Here is a 24165-nt window from a genome sequence, read left to right as displayed (position 1 = left end):
CTGACTGGGCTGATCCTTCAGGTCTCAGTCTCCTGGGAGCTTGGATTGCAGGCATGAGCTGCCAGTACCTGGTTATGGCTCTAATTCTGGTATAGTTTAGTGGCACCTGTCCTATAGGAACAAGAGGTTTAGAACCTATGAAATAGACTTTAAGTCATGGGAATTGGCTCATTCAACAAATATTGAGTGTACATTAAACAAATCTTCTAGTGGTTCTGTGACCAAAGTTCAGGGAACATTGTTTCTTCCTCTTTCTGTCCTTTGTATGAGTTGGACACTCCAACACTAAATGGTAGCAGTATTGGTACTCTTCTCCCTGTGCTTTCGTTTTTTGTTTTTTGTTTTTTACCCAAAGCTACCATAGGCAGAGTGCTTGGCATGAGGTCTGTCAGTGATAGGCAGGCTTGAAGGCTTGCTCACAGTCATCCACACACTGAGAACCAACTGAAGAGCTGGATCAAAAACTCACCTGCTGGGCGCTGGTGCCTCATGCCTGTAATCCTAACTACTTAGAAGGCGGAGATCTGAGGATCATGGTTTGAAGCTGGCCCTGGTGGAAGTCTGACATTTAGCTCCAATTAAACACCAAAAACCTGGAAGCAGAGCTGTGGCTCAAGTGGTAGCACCAGCCTTGAACGGAAAAAGCTCAGGGACAGAGCCTAGACCAAGTACAAGCCTCAGAACCAGGATACAACATGCATGAAAAAAAGACTATCATCACCTAACACAGAGTCCCTTGGAAATCAAAGAATAGAAAACAAGAATGAGACTTGAGCTATCATTAAATTTGAGCTGTTTTTTTTTGTTTGTTTTTTTCCCTTTTACCTAGATCTGGGTATGTGCGCCAGAGCTTTTTCCTTGCCAGCGTTGACAGGGATGCATCTTTAGAATACAGCCAAGCAACAATGCAGCACGGGGTCTCCATGGTGGAGCTGTAGCAGTTCCTGGTATCAGAGCTGGTGGATTCCATGGTGAAGCATGTGGAGAGAGAGCATCTGGAAGACTCAGGGCCTTGTGTTCTGGTGCAGGCCCACTGCTATGAAGACAACAGTGCATTGAGCGGTCATGCACCTCTGTCTCAAGCTCAGGCCTTGGTGACCAGTGAGCTGGAAAAGTTCAAGGACCGCCTGGCCCAGTGCAGCATGCATTATAACAAATCCAAAGATTATAACAAAGCCAAAGATTCGATGGATGCAAGGACTAAGGAGCCTCGGGTGAAGCGGCGGCTGGACCTGTGTGACCGTGTATGGATGACCACATGCAACTCATTCCCAACTATGACCAAGAAGATGGAGTCTCTCTCATCCATTGGGAAATAAAAGTCTTTGCCAGTGACCATTAGGGCTGAGGGCCGGAATCTATTTAAAAAGAGGAATGGGAATTTTAGTATTTTAAGCAACATTCATGAAGAAACTAAGGATGGCAGTAAGTTTAAGGCATACTTCATTGCCTCTGGACACTGGTTCTTTTGTTTCAGTAAAGACAGTGAGCTAGTTACTAGGTGGCTCATGACTGTAATCCTAGCTACTCAGGAGGCTGAGATCTGAGGATTGCAGTTCAAAGCTAGCCTGTGCAGAAAAGTCTGTGGGACTATCTCCAATCAACCACCAAAAAGCCAGAAGTGAAGCTGTAGCTCAAGTGGCTGGGTACCAACCTTGAGCACAGTAGTTCAAGGACTGTACCCAGGCCCTGAGTTCAAGACCCTGTACCTACATGCTCCCCCCCACCCCCCCCCCCAAAAAAAAATGAAATGAGAAAAACTGGTGCTAAAATTTGGGTCAAAGACAGTTTGGGAGCCTAAATTCCATGTGGTAAGAAATAACCCTTGTACCAAGCCAGGGTTATCCAGGGTACCAGATTGTTCTTATTATATAGGTACCAAAAAGCTGGCAGGTTTCCCTTTCACTTATGATCTGGTGAAGTCTGAGAACAGATGTGTCTGTGTGCCATCCTCCTGTTTACCAGGCAGACTGGGTCTTTACTTTGCTTGGTTTTGTTATATACCCAAGCATGAAGTGGATGTAAGGTGAGGGGTTAGAAGAGGGAGTGGTTCAGAAAAGAACTTTGACAGGTTCCTATGTTTTTCCTTAAAAAAAATTTTTTTTTTGCCTACTCTCTATTTTTGCCTGCCCTAGCATGGCAACTTATCTTTTGGATAAGTTAGACCATGCTGTCTATTTCAGCAGTTTATGACTTGAAATGATAATTAGCCTATTTGTTGTATTGGAGATGATGTATTTTCCCAATGACATGGTTTTAAAATACAGTTTCATTGTCCACTCCCTCCTCCACACAAGAAATACCATCAAACTAGCCCCATTGAGTTTTCCCAGACTAGCAGGCAAGTCAACAAAGCATATCCTTGAATTTGACCTCTCAACCTTACTTGCCTAGAGGAGTACCAGTTAAGCTGAGACCAGTTTTGGTCTTTCCCTGGTTCATTGGAGGGACAGTTACAGCAGTAAGGCGCCAACAGTGTGTGTGTTCCCTTGCTTTACCTCAGTCTCTTCCCCCTTCAGGTTTTTTTTCTTTCCCTTTGGCCCCTTTCTGTCTACTGCATGAGCTGGCTGATGCTTGCTTCCTATTGACAATGTTAGCCTAGCGCAGGCATCACAAAGTGGGCAAGTTTCCAATCTTTTTTTTTTTTTTTTTGCTGGGCCTGGGGCTTGAACTCTGGGGGCCTGGGGGGTTGTCCCTGAACTCCTTCCACTCAAGGCTAGTACTCTGCCACTAGAGTCACAGCGCCACTTCCCAAGTTTCCATGCTTTACTGGAGGAGTCAGTGGAAAAGTGAATGCCTGCAGATATACCTGGCACTGAGTGGGCTCTCATTGCTTCATTTCTGGCCTCTTCAGGCTGGGAAGATAGAAAACTTTCAACCCAGTTAGATTTATACCAAAGAAACACAGGGAGTTCACAATCATTCCACTCTACCAAGTTCTATCCCCAGGGCTGTGAAGCTGGTCCCAACATGCAACTTGGCATCTGTGAAGCAGACACCAACCAAATACCAGATATTCTGGAGAAGGAACAGAGGCAAGGGGAAAATGGTCACCTGGAAGCAGAACTTTGGCCAAAGCCTATGTTGTCACATCCCCAACACTAGGTATTCTAGAACCCCCTAGGATCTGGGGTCTTAGGCTTGCGTGGAATATGCTCCTGGCCTTGTCTGCTCTGATGCTGCGTGGCAGGAGGCCTGGTCCCATTTTGTTTTATTACACCCACTAGATTGCTCATCTGGTTGTACAGTTTAGGCTATGACTGACTGACCACAGCCACTTCTTAAACCAGCAGTTTTTGACATCTCAGATAATATATGACTCATACTCCCTCTTTTTGCTTTTTTTTTGTAATTACCAAATTACCTTTTATGACTACTTTTATAACAAAGAAATAAATAAACAGGACTGCTATTTATAAAGGCTTTCCCAGGAGGACTTAGGACTTGGGCCTTAAAGATTCTCTGCTGATCTCCAGACCTCTTCCTGTGAACCAAAGCTGTCTGGGAAGCATTGCCTAGTTTTTCTTTGATACTTATGTTGTTCCTCTTCTAACTTGATCCCTGATGCTGACTGTGCCTTCTGTCAAGCAAATGAAGATCCAGACCATTAAAATGAAACAACAAATGACTGTCATTAGCCACAATGGTACACATGTCATCCTAGTACCTGGGCTACACTAGTGTCTTACCAAGAAAAGCAAAAATCACTACCATCACTTCACCACCCCCCTCCTCCCTCCCTCCCCCACCAAACTACCATGTAATGCTAACAAGTCAGGGAAGAGTGCTGTTTGACACATCCATTCATCAGAACCCAGTGCTGCCCTTGTTCATCTTATTGCCTTTCCACTTACCCCAGAACTGTATAGTTATCAGGGAAAGCAGAAAGATGGCAAATGAGGTGGTGAGCACCTTCTCACTGTTCTTTGTACTAGCACTAATCACTCAAGTCCTAACATTCTCAACTGTTTTCTATGACTTTATAAAGGAGCCCAGCCAAAGCTACCTGGGGAGTGCTGCCAGTCCAGCCTGTGGTATCCTTAGCAAAAGATCTTGTCATGTAAAGGGGAAAGGGAAGCAGACAATTTTGGGCTTCAGAGAGGAAGCAACTGTAACCAATACTTTGTTCCTCTTCCTTAAGAGGTCTGCAGTAAATAGTCTTTAAATTTTCAGCCTGGCAGCTTTCAAAGCAGGAGAGAAGCCCTCCTGCATCCCAGGAAAAACTTTTCTTTTTCTGCAGGTGCCCCATCCAGCAACACTTTATGGATCAGTCTTTCAGATAAGCCTTCACTAACAGCCAACTTCTCCTAAGGCTACAGGAGCATCTTCCTTGTTTGGTATGTGTAGGGCTAGAGGTTGAACCAAGAGTTTTCACCAGCTTATTAACCCAGAAATTGCTGACAAAGAAAAGCACCACACAGGCAAGCTTTAGAGCTCTTAGGAAATGGCAGAATTCCATGTTCAACTAATTCTGAGCCTTCCATATGCCAAACAGGCCTGGAGCTCAACCCCTTCCAGGGTTCTGGATTTCAACCATAAAGGAGCTAATGTTGAACCTCGAGTGGTACAATCATGGTAGCACAAGCCAGCAAGGTTTATAAAACTCATTTCATCTTTTTCAGTCCAAAAAACATTAAAATGTTAAACCACTGCTGAGATTACCGTCAACGATAGTGAATTATTTCTGAAGGAAGAATAGCACACATAGGCCATTATCTCTTCTTTGTCCAAAGGACAGAGAAAAAGTCAATCCTTTCAATATCAAGATTTTTTTTTCTATTGTATTTAGCCTGCTACAGTCTAAAATAATAGAAGACTGCCCTATCAGAGATCAGCTTACTTTCTCCCTAACTAGATAGGATGCAAACAGAGGGAGTTTCCACCTCCATGGGGGACCCTCCTGTTCTATGGACAATTTCATTTACCTTCCATAGCCTGCTAACGACTGACTTCTGTTTTACACGCATAATCCTCATGTAACTTCGATATCCCATTGGTGCTTTGTATTGTCAAATACAAAAGGAATGGTAGTAAACAGCTATTTAAACCCCCAAATTTGGGGAAACTGTGGTATGTTTAAAAACCTTAGGGCTGGGGATATATATAGCTCATTGGTAGAGTACTTTCCTAGCAAGCACCAAGTCCTGGGTCCCATCACTGCAGCATCAAAACCAAAACAATACACAGGTACTTTTGTTTACTGAGCATGAAACAGACTTACTAGTTAAATACAGTACCAATACATAGCTTGCATGCTTTCTGACTATCTTTCAGCTGTGTAAGAGTTTAGATCAGAGCCAGCCACTGGTGGCTCATGCCTGAAATCCTAGCTACTCAGAAGGCTGAGATCTGAGAATAACGCGTTAAAGCCAGTCGCGGCAGGAAAGTCTGAGACTCATCTCCAGTAAACTATTCAGAAAAAGGTGGAAGTGGTGCTGTGATTTAAGTGGTTAAGTGCTAGCCTTGAGCAAAAGAGGTTCAGGGACAGTGCCCTGAGTTCAAACCCTAGGATCGGAGAGAATAAAAAAGGAAGAAAAAAAAAAGCTCAGGTCTGAGGTACTGATATTAATGTAACACTTCTGTTGTTCAGGGTAGAGAAGGCACTTAAGGAACGTCCTACAGTCTCAAGAATAGTTGCAGGAACAGGAGAATATGGTTTATTAATAAGTCACAGAGTCCTTTATACAAGAGACCAGAAAAGGGTTCCTATATCTAGACTTTACAATGGGGGGGAAAAAAGGTGGGAAATGATGGTCAAAGACCTTTTCATTGGATAAAAACCTGTGTATAATTCTAAAATATTACAAACCAGAATGAATGTCTCAATCCTTTTAATATCTCTGAATGGGTAGTATTGTTAGTTACTAGTTAAAAAGTCAGACTAGGTTTTAAAGCTTAGCTCCATCACTGACTGGAGCCAGTACTTCATTTGTCTCCTCTTCGATAACACTGTAATATCTACCTTAAGAGTTACTCTGAGGGCTGGGAAGGTGGCTCAGTAGTAGAGCGCTTGCCTTGCATGCATGAGGCCTTGGGTTCGATTGCTCAGCACCACGTAAGCAAAAAGAAAAAAGCCAGAAGTGACGCTGTGGCTCAAGTGGTAGAGCGCTAGCCTTGAGCTGAAGAGCTGAGGGACAGCGCCCAGGCCCAGAGTTCAGGCCCCAGGACTAGACAAAAAAAAAAGTTTAAAATGAAATAATGCTAAAGGGCTTAGAATTGTGCCTTGTACAAACTGTTCTATACTAGAAGTATTGTTACCAAGGAAGCACAAGACAAAGGCATTTAAACTTTTACCACAATTCCAACAATACAAATTTTATACCTAAGTGTCTTACTTCTAGCTTCTTTCCATAGTTGTAGAAAACTTACCTAGAGTTTAAAAACAAGTATTTTCACATGTCCTGTTATCGACTGAAGGTTCACATTTGATACCCAATAAAAGAAATAGAAAGCTGTTCCAAGGCCAAAGAATAAAAAATAGGTGTTACCAATCAGTGGACCTTGCTAAGAATTTTCTCCAAAAGCTATGCAGACCGGGTTATGAGATTCATGTAACTGTTGAACTAAGGTCAACATAGCTTCCTATAATAATCTATCAACACTTAAAATGTGCTAGCTTTAACCTGGGCAAGGAAAAACAGATTAAAGGATAAAAGTGGGCACTGAAACAGTACTAAATAGCATTTAATACAACTTAACGAGAGACCCTCATAGCCACTGATTAATATAGGTGTCACTGAAGTAAAATGGCTGTAATTTTAAAGCTAAACTAGTAAAGTATCAAAATATGACAATCAAGTCCCTTTAAATAAAGCATCTCTTGTATTTAGCCATGATTCCAAGAGATGTATTCCCATTTGTACCAAGTTCCCTAAGATGAAATATTTACCCATACATTTGTCAAGTAATAAATTCTTGGGGAGAAACAGGTCTTGTTATGCAGTCTAAGGCTAGCCTTGAACTTGCCATCCTTTCGCTTCAGCCTCCCAAGTGCTGGGGTTAAAGGTGTGTGACACCATACCCAGTTTAACCAGTTTTAAAGGGAAACACCAATTCTTATCCAATCCAGTGTTAAAGTTGGCTTAGTGAATAGGAATTGTAGATAAAGGCACCCTTTAACCCAATCTTCTTACCGTATTTCTAGGAGGCTGGCATGGGTATGACAAGAAACTCCAGGTTACTGAAAAGTTTTAACTACTAGAGAGACTACACAAGTGGTTCAACAGAATTTACTTGTATATTTTCCATTTTCTATACTATTTGAAGGCATAGGATAACTTTGTATTAGCTTTCTACAATACTGTGTTTTAAATTCATCCAGTAAACTAAGATGCAGCACAACTTTTATACAACTTAGGAGATTAAAAAAAAAAAATCTCCACAAGAGAAAGCAACTCATCAGGCCTGGTGTTAAAACATTTTCCCAGAATAAACAGATAAGCAATTGCATGAAAAGGTAGTTTAGAAATATTGAAATCACACCAATTCCTTCCAACTATTTGCCTTGCTGAAATCAAGGCAACTAATTCATTGCTACTAGTGGGGCATGAATTTTACTAAGTGTAGATGGGTTTTACTTTTCCTCGTTACATTGAAAGTGCTACCAACCAGCAGGATTAAGTTGTGTCCATTCTCTCTGCTCTGGTAGGGCTACCAGCTGTGAGATGGCAAGGTACAGCCGAACAGTGAGTAATGGACGAATAAACCATAATAACGTGGCCTAAACATAGAACTGGACAGAATCAAACCAGTTATATCTATAATTTCTCAACCCAAACTAATATTTTAAAGGTATAGTCAAAATAAAAATGGAGATTAGAATTAGTATTTTGAATCAAATTTGAAGACTCTCTTGATAAAACAGAAATGCTCTTTTGAAATCAAAATGAAGCTCTCACCTGATAGAGGGCCAAGAGACTTGTTAGCCCCTCCTACCCACATCAGGAAATAAGTGACAAAGTCTCTTGCACTGAAGTTATGTATTTTAACAGGTTTACATGTAATATTCATATATAAAAAACTTTAAGTGCTTTTCTCCAATTTAAAAATCTAAAGAATTCAAAAATAAGGCATTCAATATTTGAAAAAAGTACAGATTTACAAAATGTGTATATTCTGTCATGAAAACTCCACACCAACATTATACACTTGGAAAAAAATACAAACAGGATATATTACAAATTTATGCAGCAATAACTTAGTTCACACCATGCAATAAAAAGTACATTAATCAAGATACACAAGCTTTTTGTAGGTTCTAAACTGAAGGACTTTTTTTCTTTTTTCTTTTTTTGCAGAATCCTTAAAACCTGTGGCACTTAAAATTTGTTAGCCTTTCTACTGGGAGGTAAATTATACACAACAATGATGAAAAAGATGAACAGACCAGTTGTCTATTATGAATCATTCCAGCTCTGCTCAACAATGGCCGAAACTCTTTTCTCATATTCTCGTTTGTTTTCCTGATAAAGCTGTGCTGCCTGGCTATTGGCTGGACTGTTTGGATTCGGTTCATCCAACAAAGACTGGGGGGAGGGGAAAAGAAGAAAAAAAAGAAAAAAAGATTTGCAGAGTTATTCTTTTTATACTAACAGCACAAATAAGGAATATAGAAAAATTATACAAAATAGCAAACAATTTTAGAGGTTAGAATGACATCTATTTTTAGGTTTAAATACTTTCAGAAATGGCTTTAAAAAGGTTTCCTACTTCTAAGCAGTGTTAAGTTCCCAAAACAACTCTCAATTGCCTTAAGACGTTTCATTTCAAGAAAAATCAAAATAACAGTACTTTTCAGTATACTCAAGACTTTCTTACTAAGAAGAGCTTAATTTGGTTAAGATGTAATAAGATGTGTAAACAGCTTAGTAGCCAGCCAGTATTTTCCAAAGTTAAAATCTATCATCATTTTTTTTTTTTTTTGCCAGTGGTGGGTCCTGAAGTCTGGGCCTGGGCACTGTCCCTCAGCTCTTCAGCTCAAGACTAGCACTCTACCACTTGAGCCACAGCACCACTTCCAGCTTTTTCTGCTTATGTGGTGCTGAGGAATTGAACCCAGGGCCTCATGCATGCAAGGCAAGCACTCTACCACTAAGCCACCTTCCCAGCCCTCATCATTATTATTTGTGGTGCTTGGGACTGAACCAGGGCCTTAGAAACACCTGGCAAGCATTTCTACAGAGCTACATCCCCCAGTTCTAAACTATATCAATGTGGCTCAAGTAGTAGAATGCTAGCCTTGGGCAAAAAACCTAACAGATAGCACCCTGGCCTTGAGGAGTTCAAGACCCAGGACTGGCGCGCGCAGGTGCACGCTCGCACGTGCACACATACACATGCATGCACGCATGCACACGCACACACTAATTTCTTGGATGGATCAACATATGAATGCTTCTCTGAAATTGGCATTTTCTTGAGGTCTCTATGGTTTTTCAAGCAATCATCTTTATTTCCCCAAAGGTTTTCTTTTCTACAACTTGCTCTGGCATAGGCATGAGTTAGTTTGACTTGTAAGAACATGTGTGTTATACATGATCAAGAAAGGAATTATAGAATGGATCTCATGTGGTCAACTAACAAAAGAGCAGACCAGCCTGCTGGCAGCTGAGTTCCTGTCTGTTGTGCATTAGTTACCTGGGTGCTGTGTTATACTGCTTACCTGTCTTTGGAGTGTTTCTGAAGGAGCTCACTAGGTCCCATTGACCACTGACAAAGTATGATGTATCCTAACATGTGCTTACCTGAATTGATGTTAAGATAGAAGATACATCATATGTTGGACTCCATCGATTCTGAAGGATATCTAAACATATGCTACCATCAGCGTACACTGCAAAGACAACACTCAAGTTGATTACATGTTAACTGTCATATTTTAACCGTTAAAAGAATTCTTTTTGTTGTTGGTGGTGGTGGTCAGGGGGCTTGAACTCAGGACCTGGGCAATGCTGTCCCTGAGATCTTCTGCTCAAGGCTAGCTATCTTATCATGAGAAGCTTAAAAGTTAGCTTTTCCACTTAAGGCAGACATTCTACCAGAGGAGCCACATGTCCCTGCCTGGCATTTTGCTGGCTAACTGGAGATAAGAGTTTCACACTTTTCTGCACTGGTTAGCTTCAAACCAGGATCCTCAACCTCTTGAGTAGCTAGGATTACAGATGTGAGCAATCAGTTCGTTTTTCTATATACCTTTAAATGAAGTTCTTGGGCCGGCACTAATCAATGTCTGTAAATCCTGGTTGTGTGGAGTAATAGACAAAGAATGGGAGGACAGGTTTCCAGACCAACCTGACCAGAAAGTTTGACCAGACTTTATTTCAAGAGAAGAAGCTAGGTGTGGTGAATAAAGTGGATGCAAGGTAGAAACTAAGACCCTACTTCAAATAAGGTGCTAAAGGGGCTGGGAAGGTGGCTCAGTGGTAGAGCGCTTGCCTTGCATACATGAGGCCCTGGGTTCGATTCCTCAGCCCCACATAAGCAAAAAGTAAAAAGCCGGAAGTGGTGCTGTGGCTCAGGTGGTAGAGCGCTAGCCTTGAGCTGAAAAAGCTGAGGGACAGTGTCCAGGCCCAGAGTTCAGTCCCCACGACCGGACCAAAAAAAAAAAAAAAAAATAAGGTGCTAAAAAGAGGCTAGGAATGTGGCTCAAGTGGTAGAGTACCTCTCTAAGTGCCAGGCCAAGTTCAAACCCTACTACTGCCAATAACTAAATAACGCTCTTGAAAAACTGTTTATTAACTAAGCACAGCAATTATACCACCAGAGTAAGGAAATTAAAACATTCAGAATGTTTACTCTAATAGCATCTGTGAGTAAAAAACTAGAAACTGGCTGTGATCCATATGGGAAGGGTCTGGCTAGGGTACACAAGATCTGGGGTTTAATGTCCAGTATAGTACCACAAAAATAAAGAGATAAATAATGGTACATCTGAATAACAATGAGCCATAAGAATGGTACCTACTTAATGTTTATATATAGAAAGATAAAGTATATTACCTTCAAAAATAAGCTTATGAACTATTTAGATCTAGCAATCCTTATGTTGGTAAAAATATATTAAAAACTTTTAATCACCAAAACACTCTTAAATATCAAGATGTAACTATCTAAATAGTGGGATTATGAATAATTTTAGTTCCTTTAACCTTTCTTCATCTTATGGTTTGCTTTCCCTATAGGGACATTCCTCTCATGATTAAATCAAATAAAATAAATCAAATAAAATAAATAAATGCAAGCCAGGAACTGGTGGCTCAAGTCTGTGATCCCAGCTACTCAGAAGGCCTAGATCTGAAGCCAGCCTGGACAGTGATTCATGAGACTCTTATCTCTGACTATCTATCAAAAAGCCAGAAATGGAGCTCAAGTGGGAAGACAGCTATCCTTGAGCAAAAACCCTCAAGGACAGCGCCCAGGCCCTGAGTTCAAGCCTCAGTACCAGTATGTACCTTGAACCAAGATCCTCAGATCTCAGCCTCCTCAATAGCTAGGATTACAGACAAGCGTGAGCTTGCACTTGCTAAGCAGTCAATCTACCACTTGAGACATGCCTTCAGCCCATATATTTGTATTTTTAAAAGCTAGATTTCAGGTGAAAACCTGTTGGTTATTGTTCACAGTTCTGTAAAAAAAATACACACTATGTTCAGTTCAGAAGATATTACAACAAAACTTTCTATCAAGTTTGGAAGCTTGTTAATATTTCAGCTACAAAAATATGGATGGCATGGACATGGCCGGTCCTGACTGAGAAATGACCAACTAGACCTAAAGGAAGGAGACCGCTGCCCTTCTCACCCCCGCCCCACTATCATCTTAAAAGTCTTATATAAATTGCTACTTACCATTTGGATGAAACATTTTGGATAAAAACCTAACAGTTGGTGGTTTATTTGGATATTCTTCAGAAAATTCTATTACTAGTTTGAAAGTACCTAAAGGGAAAAAAATAGTAATAATTATATGGTGAAGCCATCAACTAAATTTCTTCAATTGATTCTCAATCTCATGTTGGCTTTTGCACAAACACACAAAAATTAAGGAGTGAACTGCACTTTAGCACATAAAACATATTATACTTCTATTTATGTTAAGGCTGGTATCACACAGCATTGGCAAGCACAGGCGGAACAGCCTTTCTAGTGTGAGTGTTACTGTCAGACTGTATGGCAACTGAGCCCTAGCTACCAAGATTTTAAGCTACACGCTCAGAGAACATCCAACAGTTTATTATAGCTTGCAAAGTGGCTGCCAAAGGATTTTTGCGAGGGGCAGACTACCACATGGCAAAGAACCCAATTAGACATGGGTGCTGATGTGGAAGTTCTGTCCCACACCAAACTCTTCATTTGAATATGCCAACCATCAATAGGCTTTTCTGTAATTTCCTACTATTGGTTACAGGCCAACACAGCACATATTCTGGTCAGTATTTAATGTCAACAGCGAGAAGCATTTCAAAAAAATCATGAATTTCTAACAAAGGCAACCTGTAAAGAGTGCAAAGAAAGCCGGGTGCCGGTGGCTCTTGCCTGGAATCCTAGCTACTCAGGAGGCTGAGATCTAAGGATCATGGTTCAAAGCCAGCCTAGGCAGGAAAGTCCATGAGACTTATCTCTAAGATAATAACCTGAAGTGGTGCTGTGGCTCAAGTGGTAGAATGCTCGCCTTAAGCTGAAAGAGCCCAGAATTCAAGCCCCATGACTGACCAAAAAAAAAAAAAAAAAGAGTACAAAGAAATTAAGGATGTCCAATTGTAGTTTCAATTCTACTTCTAAGAAGTAAGCATTAGCCATTATTAATGGCTTTGTGTTTGGGCTGACATAACTACTAGAACCTAGCCTGGCGTTGGTGGCTCACGCCTGTAATCCTAGCTACTCAGGAGGCTGAGATATGAGGATCGCGGTTCAAAGCCAGCCCGGGCAGGAGAGACCGTGAGACTCCTATCTCCAATAAACCACCAGAAAACCGGAAGTGGCGCTGTAGCTCAAGTGGTAGAGCGCTCGCCTTGAGCTGAAGAGCTGAGGGACAGCGCCCAGGCCCAGAGTTCAAGCCCCATGACTGACAAAAAAAAAAAAAAAAAAACTATCTAGAACCTTTTTATTTAGAGGAAATCCACTTAAAGGGTGGAGAGGTTCTTCAACTACAATCCCTTGGATTGTAAAATTATAACTTACTTCTAATGAAGTAAACCAATTTCGTTTGGTTAGCTTCTAATAAAACTAAAACCAATCCAGATTTCCACAAGGTTCTTGCCTTATTTCATCAATACAAGTGAAAACAAGACTTCTGTTGGTCTAAATTCTAAAGTCCTAGCTTCAATCTATCAAGATTAGTCTCTCTCATACTTCAAAGAGAATTTTTATATCTCCACCAGTCATATAGGTTGAATACAACCAACTTCCACTGATTTATATATTTTTGCTGTTGTTTGGAAATATGACATTAGGGTGACCAAAGATACAAGCAAACCATAGGTGACTCCCATTTCACATTTGCTTGTGTGTGTGTGTGTATGCACTCAAAACACAATTAATGAAGTTGTCCTTATGCTTAATTTCCCTCGCTGTGCTGGGGACCAAATCAAGGATCCTGTGCATGCTAAGCACAAACTCTTCCACTGAGCTGTATCCCTGTTCCTTATGTGGAAGAAAGGAAAGTAACGGCTTTATAACACTTCAGATGAACACAAATATAAAACACCTATCCTTAGGCTTTGTAGTCACTTTATACTTAGTCCATCATGAATTCATGGAACATGAAAGTAGAAACAGTATCTCTAACAGCATACCACTTTATGGCACCTCACCATCAGACATGGGAAGGCAGCACCATAATAATGTCAAATAGTTAGAATCAGTACAGAGTGTCTCCAGCAAACCACTAGTTCTATTCGTTGATATTTGAAAATCTTAATTCAGCAGGATGTGCCAAGTACATTCCTGTAATCCCAGTTACTCAGGAAGCTGAGGCCCATAATGAACAACTAAATAAATGGCTGAAAAGTAGATTATGTTCATAGTAAGGAAAAGATGCACCAATCTCAATCTTTCAAATAGAAGCTTGCTGAGCACTGGTAGCTTATGCTTATAATCCTAGCTACTCAGGAGGCTAAGATTTGAGATTTATGTTCAAAGCCAGCTGGGGCAGGTAAGTCTGTGAGACATCTCCAATTAACTAGCAAAAAGCTGCCTCAAGTGGTAGAACACCAGCCTTGAGGGAAAAAAGCCAAGTAAGAGGTGGGAGGGAGGATCTGAGTTCAAGCTTCAGTACCAAAACATCCCTCCTTCCCCCCACAAAAAGATAGATGCTTGCTGGGCATGGTGACACATAGTTATAATCTGAAGTACACAGTAGGTGGAGCTAGGAAGATTATGGTAAAATTTTGAGAGCCTAGCTGAAAAGTAAAACTCAAATAGAAAAGGCTGGCTATGCCATTGGCTCACATCTGTAATCCTAGCTACTAAGGAGGCTGAGATCTGAGGATAAGGTTTAAAGCCAGATCAGGTCGTAAAGTCAATGAGACTCTTATCTCTAATTAACCACCAAAAAGCCAGACATAGAGCTCTGGCTCAAACAGCAGAGAACTAGCCTTGAGCAAAAAAGGGATAATGCCCAGACCCTGAGTTAAAGCCTCATGACAGGCACAAAACAAACAACCAACCAACCACCAGACCACCACAAAACTTCTCAAGTAAAAATGCTGCAAATGGGCTGGGAAGGTGGCTCAGTGGTAGAGCGCTTGCCTTGCATGCCTGAGGCCCTGGGTTCGATTCCTCAGCACCACATAAGCAAAAAAGAAAAAAGCTGGAAGTGGCGCTGTGGCTCAAGTGATAGAGCGCTAGCCTTGAGCTGAAGAGCTGAGGGACAGCGCGCAGACAGAGTTCAGGCCCCACGACCGGACCCCTCAAAAAAAAAAAAAAATGCTGGGAGTATGGCTCAAGTGTACAGTAATTGCCTAACAGGCCCAAGGACTCAGTTTAAACCCCAGTACCACCAATAAAAAAACAATCTCAAGATCCAGGCTACATTGAGCAACTTCAAATGAGCAACTTCAAAAGACATTAGCTTGGAACATTAGCTCGTTAGTATAGCACCAGCCTAGGAATCATAAAACATGGGTTCATTCTTCAGTATTGGGGGGAAAAATTAGCCAGGCACTGTTTAGCTCATGCCTGTAATCCCATTGACTCAGAAGACTAAGTGAGATCTGAGGATCATGATTTGAAGCTACCTGGGGAAGTAAAGTCCATGAGACACTCAATTCCAGTTAACCACCAAAAAGCTGGAAATGGAGCTGTGGCTCAAGTGGTAGAGTGCTAGTAGTCTCATGTGTAAAAGCCCAGGGACAACGCCCAGACCTTGAGTTCAAGCTCCAGGACCAGCATGCCCACATGTACACACGTACACACACATTTTTTTTTAATTGACTGGCTTTAACAGAAGACAGCTGGCTGCTCTTATCTGTTTCTGCGCTCAATCTGTTACAATATGTTGTTTTGGTTCAAGTACAGTACATGAAGAAAATCTGGTTTAGCACAAATGTGTAATTGAAAAAAGGACATTTCCACAGTCTTTTTAGCAGGTAATTGTATTCTTTTTTGTTGTTACTGCAGAAAAGAAATGGTCATTTCTTAAATATTTGTTGCAATGTAGAATCAGAAGTTAAAAACCATTTTTTTTTTTTTGTCAAGTCATGGGGCTTGAACACGGCCTGGGTGCTGTCCCTCAGCTCTTCAGCTCAAGGCAAGCACTCTACCACTTGAGACGTGGCACCACTTCCAGTTTTCTGAGTGGTTTATTGGAGATAAGAGTCTCACAGACTTTCCTGCCACTGCTGGCTTTGAACCGTGATCCTCAGATCTCAGCCTCCTAAGTAGCTAGGATTACAGGCGTGAGCCACCAGTGCCCGGCTTATCAACAATTTTTTGTACTTAGTTTCACTGCAATCTGTGGTACTCTGTATCCTATTTTTTTTGTTGTTGTTGTTCCCCGACTTCCCAACCCTATGCTGATTGTACCCATGTCCTCCTGAATACCAAGGCCAAGCAAGCTTGTGCTCTGCTGCTAAGCTGCATTCCAGTTCTGTCAATTATTCTTTCAATAAAAACTGTTCCATGACAAAAAGACTTTTTCTTCCCAGTAACCATCACTCTGTGGCATGCAGAAAAAAGTGCTTTAAGTCTGGCACTAGTGACCCAGGCTTTTAATCCTGGCTACTCAAGAGGCTCAGATCTGAGGACCTGTGGTTCAAAGACAGCCTAGGCAGGTAAGTCTGAGACTCTTATCTCCAATTAACTACCATAAAAAGCAAGAATTGGAAGAGTGGAAAAGCCTGAAATGAAAAAGCTCAGGGATAGTATCCTGGCCTTGAGCACAAAAAAAAGAGGGAAAAAAAAAAGTGTATTAGAGCCGGGCGCTGGTGGCTCACGCCTGTAATCCTAGCTACTCAGGAGGCTGAGATCTGAGGATCGCAGTTCAAAGCCAGCCCGGGCAGGAGAGACCGTGAGACTCCTATCTCCAATAAACCACCAGAAAACCGGAAGTGGCGCTGTAGCTCAAGTGGTAGAGTGCTCGCCTTGAGCTGAAGAGCTGAGGGACAGCGCCCAGGCCCAGAGTTCAAGCCCCACGACCGACAAAAAAAAAAAAGTGTATTAGTCAGACTTCCCATTTCATCACACAGAGTAGTAAGCACACAGGCCCAGAATTCAAGACCCAGGACCAGCAAAACAAAAACTATTGCTATAATAGGGGGAAAAAATCTAAGTAGCTTGTTAAAGTAATTCTGATAAGTTCAATTTTAAACACATATTAAAACTAGTTTCTAGGGCTGGGAAGGTGGCTCAGTGGTAGAGTGCTTGCCTTACATGCATGAAGCCCTCGGTTCGATTCCTCAGCACCACATAAGCAAAAATAAAAAAGCTGGAAGTGGCGCTGTTGCTCAAGTGGTAGAGCGCTAGCCTTGAGCTAAAGAGCTGAGGGACAGCACCCAGGCCCAGAGTTCTGGCCCCACGACCAGACAAGAAATAAAACTAGTTTCTAGCCAGGTGCTAGTGACTCATGCCTGAAATCCTAGCTGTTCTGGAGGCTGAGATCTAAGGATCGTGGTTCAAAGCCAACCTGGGCAGGAAAGTCCATGAGACTTTTTTTTTTGCTGGTCGTGGAGCTTGAACTCTGAGCCTGGGCACTGTCCTGAGCTCTTCAGCTCAAGGTTAGCACTCTACCACTTGAGCCATAGCACCTACTTCCAGCTTTTTCTGTGTATGTGGTGCTGAGGAATCGAACCAAGGGCCTCATGCATGCAAGGCAAGCACTCTACCCCTGAGCCACGTTCCCAGCCCCATCCATAAGACTCTTATCTCCAATTAGTAACAGAAAAAGCTCAAAGCGGCACCGTGACTCTAACAGTATAGGAGTGTTAGCCTTGAGCACCAGTGTCCAGCACCAGCAAAAAAAAAAAAAACACAAAAACTAGTTTCCCATTTTTCTGGCTCCTGGTGAATATACTCAGGTTACAAAAAATTATGCAGAATGCTTCTGGCAGCTGTATACATTTAAGAAAAACGTCTAGGATAGATCTAACTCAGTGGCAGAGTACTTTCCTACCAATGCACAAAGCTCTGGGTTTGATCTCCAGCACTACACACAAAAAGAAGCATGTTAACACAATAGCTAATGAATACAGATAAAGTAAACAAGCAGGATTATACCCCGATACCTACCTCAACATCACATGCTGCTGTAAGGCCACCGAAATACAAACCACTGTCAAACCTCAAACCTTGTCATCTAGGCCTACAAGCTATCCAAAAATGATATAAAAAGTAACAGAACTAGCAATGCAAGCAACCAAGCTGATGTATATAGTGTTTTGAGGGTTTTTTGGTTTCAATGTTGGGGATAGAACTCTGGGTCTAGGCATTGTCTCATGGATTTTCCTGCCCAGGTTGGCTTCAAACCATGATTCTCAGATCTCAGCCTTCTAAATAGCTAGGATTACAGGTGTGCGCCACCAGCAACCAGCCCCAGCAAGTCTTGAGTTTTAGCTGAACTTATTAACAGTAGAATATGGCTGAAAAGTAGATACCCCGGTGTTATAATTTCTAATTTAAAAACATCTTTTTTATACTATATAGAAAATAATTAAGAATAACTTACCATCCTCAAAGGGTGTCCCTTCTGGCCTAAAAACAAGAAGAATTCTAATTAACATTTTTTATTGTGCTTTTCCCTTTTCTTCAACAGACAGGATAAATTCCAACACTAAAAGGGGACCATGCGATGATGTACAAAGCTTTGAGGAAGTAGCTGAACATCATTTTAGCCTTGGTATTTAATAGGTAGAAGCATATAGAAGAACTGTTTTTTTCTTTTAGGATGATTTTACTTAAACAAATCTGCCCATGATTTTTTTTTTTGGGGGGGGGGCGGGTCCTGGGGCTTGAACTCAGGCCCTGTGCACTGTCTGAGTCTCTCTGTGCTCAAGGGTAGTGCTCTACCACTTGAGCCACAGCACCAATTCCAGGTTTTTCTGTTTACATGGTACTGAGGAATAGAAACCAGGGCTTTATGCATGCTAAGCAAGCACTCTACCACTAAGAGTCCCACCCTCCCTCCCATGACTTTAAACATAACAAGAATTCTGCTCACAAGACTGAAAATTTTGTAATTTTCTTTTTTTTTTTTAAGACAAGGCCTTATTATTTGCCCACGATGAAGTGATCAATCTGCCTCAGTCTCTCATGTGCTAGATTTTCAGGCAGTTGCCACCAAGCTCAGTCATTAATATGTATTAAAAAAGCATTCTTTCATTTTACAGTAATGTAAAGGAAATTAATACTAGTCAGTTTAAGGTAATTATGACACCAAATTCAAAAGTCCTGCTTTCCAATAGAGTAATAGATTTCTTTCAGCTAAGCATAGCTGTCTCACCAAGAAAGCCAATATTAGGTTCAGACCTTTGCTTCCAAATTCCAATTTAATTTTCTTAAGTAGCAGCATATAGTTTATTGCTGGTAAAGTATATTCAAGATCTCAAAGAAAGCTGGGCGCTGCTGGCTCACGCCTGTAATTCTAGCTACTCAGCAGACTGAGATCTGAGGATCACGGTTCAAAGCCAGACCAGGCAGACCAGGCAGGAAAGTCCACTAGAAAACCGGAAGTGGCTCAAGCGGTACAGCGTTAGCCTTGAGCTGAAAAGCTGAGGGACAGTGCCCAGGCCCAGAGCTCAAGCCCCACAACCAACTGAAAAATAAATAAAGGGGGGCTGGGAAGGTGGCTCAGTAGTAGAGTGCTTGCCTTGCATGCATGAGGCCCTGGGTTCGATTCCCCAGCACCACATAAGCAAAAAGAAAAAAAAGCCGGGAGTGGTGCTGTGGCTCAAGTGGTAGAGCACAAGCCTTGAGCTGAAGAGCTGAGGGACAGCGCCCAGGCCCAGAGTTCAGTCCCCACAACCGATCTACCCCCCCAATAAAAAGATCTCAAAGAAGCCAGGCGCACGTGATGGTGCTCACCTGTAACTCCAACATTTGGGAAACAGACACAGGAAGATTAAGAGTTCCAGGCCAACCTGAGCTACATAATCAGACCTGTCTCAAGAAGCAAGTTAATAGCCTAAATGTAATAGAATTTCTTTACCCTACATGGACAAACCACATGTTTTATTTTTCAGAATGTACTCCTATAAGTTACTTTGTAGAAGTTCAAATTATTATTATTTTTTCTTGGTTGGCCGTGGGGCTTGAACTCTGGGCCTGGGTGCTGTCCTTCAGCTCTTTAGCTCAAGGCAAGCGCTCTACCACTTGAGCCACAGCATCACTTCCAGCTTTTTCCGTTTATGTGGTGCTGAGGAATCGAACCCAGAGCCTCATGCATGTGAGGCAAGCACTCTACCACTGAGCCACCTTCCCAGCCCCTCAAATTATTTTTAAAGTATTGGTTCTACGTATCTCACTACAAAACTCTAGTATTAAAAGAATTAAAAAACAAAACAAAACAGATCAAACCCAAGAAAGCTAAAGGCATAAGAAAGCATATATCTGCCAGGTATGGTAAGACATGCCAGTATTTGGGCTATACAACATTTTCAGCTAAAATTCTTGCTAGTGAGAATTCTCAGTGTTTTATTCCACCCCTTTTCAAGGTGCCCACAGAACATGCTCTACCTACACATAATTTATCTTTTCTCCTTTATTATTTCATTCCATTTAGGATTTTTTTGTTGTTCTGTCGGTCGGGGGACTTGAACTCAGGGCCGGGGCACTGTCTCACAGACTTTCCTGCCCAGGCTGGCTTTGAACCGTGATTCTCAGATCTCAGCCTCCCTAGTAGCCAGGATGACAGGCATAAGCCATTTGCACCTGGTTCCATTTAGTTTTTTCATCCTTTTTTCTTGTTTTTTTTGTGGTACTAGAGTTTGAACTCAAGTGTTATGCTTACTAGGCAGGTACTCTATTACTTTAGCCACACCCACATCCCTTTTTGCTTTAGGTTATTTTTCAGACCAGATCCTCTTACACTATGAAAACAGGAAGAGTTATGGTACTGGGCTGTCTTGTTTGCTGAAACTGGAGTCTCAATAACTTTTTCAGCAGGCTGGCCTCAAACCTCAATTCTCCTGAAATAACTGGTATTATAGGTGTGAATCACTAAACCCAGAACAATTTAGTTTCAAATAGGTATGCATGTTGGGGATCAAACCCAATCAATGCCCTACATATGCTAAACAAACATCATCACCGAGTAATACCTCCAATTTTTGCTTGTTTTTTTTCGCATGGGTGTTGGAGCATGAACTCAAGAGAACCTCTCCTTTAGCTTTTTCCATTTAAAGCTAGCCCTCTAAGACCTGAGCCACATCTCTACGTTTGTCTTTTTGCTGGTTAATTGGAAATAAATTTCAGGGACTTTTCAGACTGGCTGTGAACCAGTCTCCTATCTCAGCCTCCCAAGTAGCTAGGATTACAAGCATGAGCCACCAGTGCCTGGCACCAACAAGTGTTTTGTTTTTTAAAATAGAACAACTTTACTTAGTACAAAAAATGTCATGTAGCTGGGCCCAGTATTGTGGTTCATCTATAGCAGCTGCATGTCCAGCTACAATCCCTATTAAGGCAGGAGCGTTTGAGCCCAAATAGTTCAAGGCTAGCATAGGCAAAATAGCAAACACCACCTTGTCTCAAAACAAAACCATTTGTTGTTAACAGCAAGAAGCAAAGAAATCTTATACAAATGCCAAACCTTTATGTGTTTTCTGGGGCTAGGAACACACTGCCCAGTGGCAAGAGTACTTGCTCAGTGTTCCTGCCTAAAATCCCTAACACCTCCCCACCCCCCAAAAAAAGTATTTTTTACCTTATATTGGAGTTTCAATCCTTCCAAAACCAAATTTTATCTTAGTCTCTTTCCCTAGACACCTGTTATACATACTTTTCTTAAAAATCACCATACCTATTATTTAGCAAATCTTTTCACTCACCCAAATATAACTGCATTCCACTGCATGATGTTGTTTTCAGATGGTGCACCACTGACCCCCACGGGTGGGTCCTCTTGCAATCTAGAAATCCAGAGTCATAATTTTCAAAGTTGAACATTAAGGCAATGAAAGGGCCAAAGAGAGTACCTATAGACTCTGTATCACCTACTTGAGAGAGTAACTAAATCACTTCCTTGTTGTGTTGCACTGGAATGAGCCATATTTTGATTTAAATAGATCAACCAGGGGTACATTACTATATACAGCTAATTATCTGTGAATCCAAATGGTTAAGAATCGTATCTTCAAATATCAAAATTAAGACAAACCTTTTCAAGAACTAGTATAGAGCCATAAAAATTTCAAACTACAGTGGCAAAAAATAGTTTTACAAAAATACCAACTTTCCTCCTCTAAAGACTTAAGAACAATGAATTTTAACTATTGCTATAGCTACTTGTACATTGCTACTAAAATTTAAAAAAAGAAAAGCAAGCAAATCGCAGTGTACACACTAAAATCAGTAAGAACTACTTCAATTTAATCAGGAAGCAAGATGTAGCAAAGATCCTCTTGTTTCTGACAGAAATGGCTTTGTAATCAAGTTTTTCAGCAGTATCTGCACTAAGATCAACTCTACAGGAGAGTCAATACAAAACCTTCAACAGTTGTGATCATCAAATTCTTGTAACATGAAGACCCTTGGAAAACTACCAAAGGTGCCATGTGTTCAACTAGAATTAAGCAGAGAACTCCAATAACCAACAAGAGGAAGTGATGGACAGAAAATGAAGTTTTATTTGAATTTCGGTAATGGGAGCAAATTCAAGACTAAAAAACCTTTGCACTAAGAGTATCTTTTAAATAATATCACCTCAACAAAAATAACCATTTCTACAGTATACAAAAATACATATGTGGTCATTTTCATGTGTCATAATACTTTGCAATTAGTCCACATGAAAACTGTGCCGTTTGGTTAACCTCAAGCAAATAAGCCTCCAATACTTACGGTTCAATACCCATCTTTAAGAGGCTAAAAACTACCTAAATGATAAATTAAATGCCTCCGCCAATAGGGCTTTGTACTGGCGTGAGGTTAATTACTTCCTGAGTATTTTGGGAAATGGTTAAGTTTCATATATTAGCTATTCGCATCAATCAGACCAGGTACACAGAAAATCGTAATGCTCAACTGGTCACTCTGTTTCCCTACCTTTAAGTATTGGATGAAAGGTAAACAACTGGGGGTGTGGGGGTCACTTCCTCCAAGTCCCACACCTCCTAACAAAACCCTGCTTTTACAAAAGGAGGCCCTCGAGAGTATCGGATTAGCTCTAGTCGGAGGGAACGCTACCCCCCCTCCCCAACCCCCAGACTGGAAAGGCTATAGATAGGCCTTTATTCACTAGCCAACGCTGTTCCAGAAGGCACTGGCAACCGGGAAGGCCAAACCCGAGGCCCAGGTCTCTGAGCCAGTTCTCAAGGTCCTCCCGGCAGACAGGGGCAGAGTCGGGTTTCGGGGGGATGGGTTAACCACCTTCGGACCTCGCGCGGTGGACCCCACCCTCACTGCAGAAAGGGCAGGAATGGGGGTGGAAAGGGAGGGGGGGGGGAGCTCGCCTCAATCTGGTTCCACCGAGGAGCTCCGCGGGGCTTTTTAACAAAGCTGATCGGTGCTGCAGGCGAGGCCTAAACCCATCGAAAGAGCTCCATTTTAGGGGATCAAGGAGGGGGTGCCGCGGAGTACAGGGGTGTGTGTGTGTGGGGGTGAGGTTTGAGTGCTGGGGCGAGACGTCGAGCATCCGGCCCTCAAGGGCCCGCGGGCACCCCGAAAGGCAGCCGAACGCCACCTTTTTTTTTTTTTTAAACTTAAGAGAGAAGGAACAGCGCCGAGAGCTGTCCGCTGCCAGAGTGAGCCGAGACAGAACTGGGCTTCCGTCGACCCCCTTAGGCCCATCGCCTCCCGCCAGCCGCCCTCCTCCGCTTGAGGGGGTCCTGAAGGGAAGGTGTCCGGAACCCCCCGCCCGCCCTCCCGCCCGGCCCTGCAGCCCCGCGCAGGGGGGGGTGGGGGGGAGGAAAGCCGTCCTCTTGACGAAAGGTGAAGGGCCTTACCGCTTGAAATCTCGCATGAGCCTTCTCCGAGCCGGGGTCGACATGCTTCCCCAGCTCCCCCGCGGTCAGTCTGAAAGAAAAGAGTCCCGCGCAGCCCCCCCCACCCCCCGGCGCCGCGGCCGAATCACTGTGGGTCGCCGCCGCCGCCGAGACTGCACAAACAACCCTGCAATGACGTCTCCCTCCGCCGCCTCCAGATCCCTCCGCCCTCCGCCGCTACCACCGAGCCAGTGAGGTGGGAGGTAGGCGGGGCGTCTGGACGCCCGCCCGCTCCGGGTACTTCTTAGGCCAGGGTGGCTTCCATGTTGGGCGGCTGGAGTTACGCGGCGAAGATTCGTGTGCCCCTTGGTGACCGGTTCTTAGAGGCTGGGAGCCGGGAGACGCCAAAACCGGGACGCTTCCTTGGTCTCTCCCCACCCCGTCACTGTCTTAGGTTCGGCGGGATGGGGAGAGAGGAAGAAAGGACGCATCCGGACCCGAGATTTCAGGGAAAGGGGGTGGGGGGGGAGAAAAAAAAATGACGCGAGGTCACGTGACCGCTCGCGGCCTTGTCAACAATCCACCCTCCCCTC

General features: G+C 42.6%; 1 protein-coding gene and 1 pseudogene across 4 annotated transcripts; one reads left to right on the top strand and one right to left on the bottom strand.

Moving 5' to 3' along the window:
• Positions 1-776: 776 nt before the first annotated feature.
• Positions 777-24165, bottom strand: Ube2b (ubiquitin conjugating enzyme E2 B). 4 transcript variants are annotated; one of them, XR_011366347.1, is made up of 9 exons: positions 23594-24165; positions 23102-23170; positions 21479-21559; positions 18160-18185; positions 11847-11936; positions 9744-9832; positions 8387-8525; positions 6370-6452; positions 777-1358 (listed from the first exon to the last, which is right to left on the bottom strand). XR_011366347.1 is itself a non-coding variant. In XM_069993773.1 (8 exons), exons 1-7 carry the CDS (start codon positions 23635-23637, stop codon positions 8397-8399), a joined length of 501 nt encoding a protein of 166 aa, XP_069849874.1. In that variant the 5' UTR covers positions 23638-24158; the 3' UTR covers positions 777-1358; positions 8387-8396. The 4 variants fall into 4 exon arrangements, 3 of the variants coding, with proteins under 3 accessions (XP_069849874.1, XP_069849873.1, XP_069849875.1); XM_069993773.1 differs by lacking the exon at positions 6370-6452 and having other exon boundaries at positions 9744-9805; positions 23594-24158; XM_069993772.1 differs by lacking the exon at positions 6370-6452 and having other exon boundaries at positions 23594-24157.
• On the top strand, positions 924-1319 carry LOC138807921 (protein FAM136A pseudogene; annotated as a pseudogene).

Source organism: Dipodomys merriami, unplaced genomic scaffold (assembly GCF_024711535.1).
Source record: "Dipodomys merriami isolate MVZ:Mamm:240054 unplaced genomic scaffold, mDipMer1.0.p SCAF_44, whole genome shotgun sequence".
Lineage (NCBI taxonomy): Eukaryota > Metazoa > Chordata > Mammalia > Rodentia > Heteromyidae > Dipodomys > Dipodomys merriami.
Note: the sequence above shows the minus strand (reverse complement) of the source record. Positions and strands in the feature narration are given on the sequence as shown.

Coding starts and splice junctions, on each gene's coding strand:
- Ube2b (XM_069993772.1), bottom strand. CDS start 23,637: ATGTCGACCCCGGCTCGGAGAAGGCTCATGCGAGATTTCAAGCG. Junction 23,171..23,593: donor CTCATGCGAGATTTCAAGCG/GTAAGGCCCTTC, acceptor CGATGGGTTTAG/GCCTCGCCTGCAGCACCGAT. Junction 8,526..9,743: donor CTATCTTAACATCAATTCAG/GTAAGCACATGT, acceptor CCCTCCCCCCAG/TCTTTGTTGGATGAACCGAA.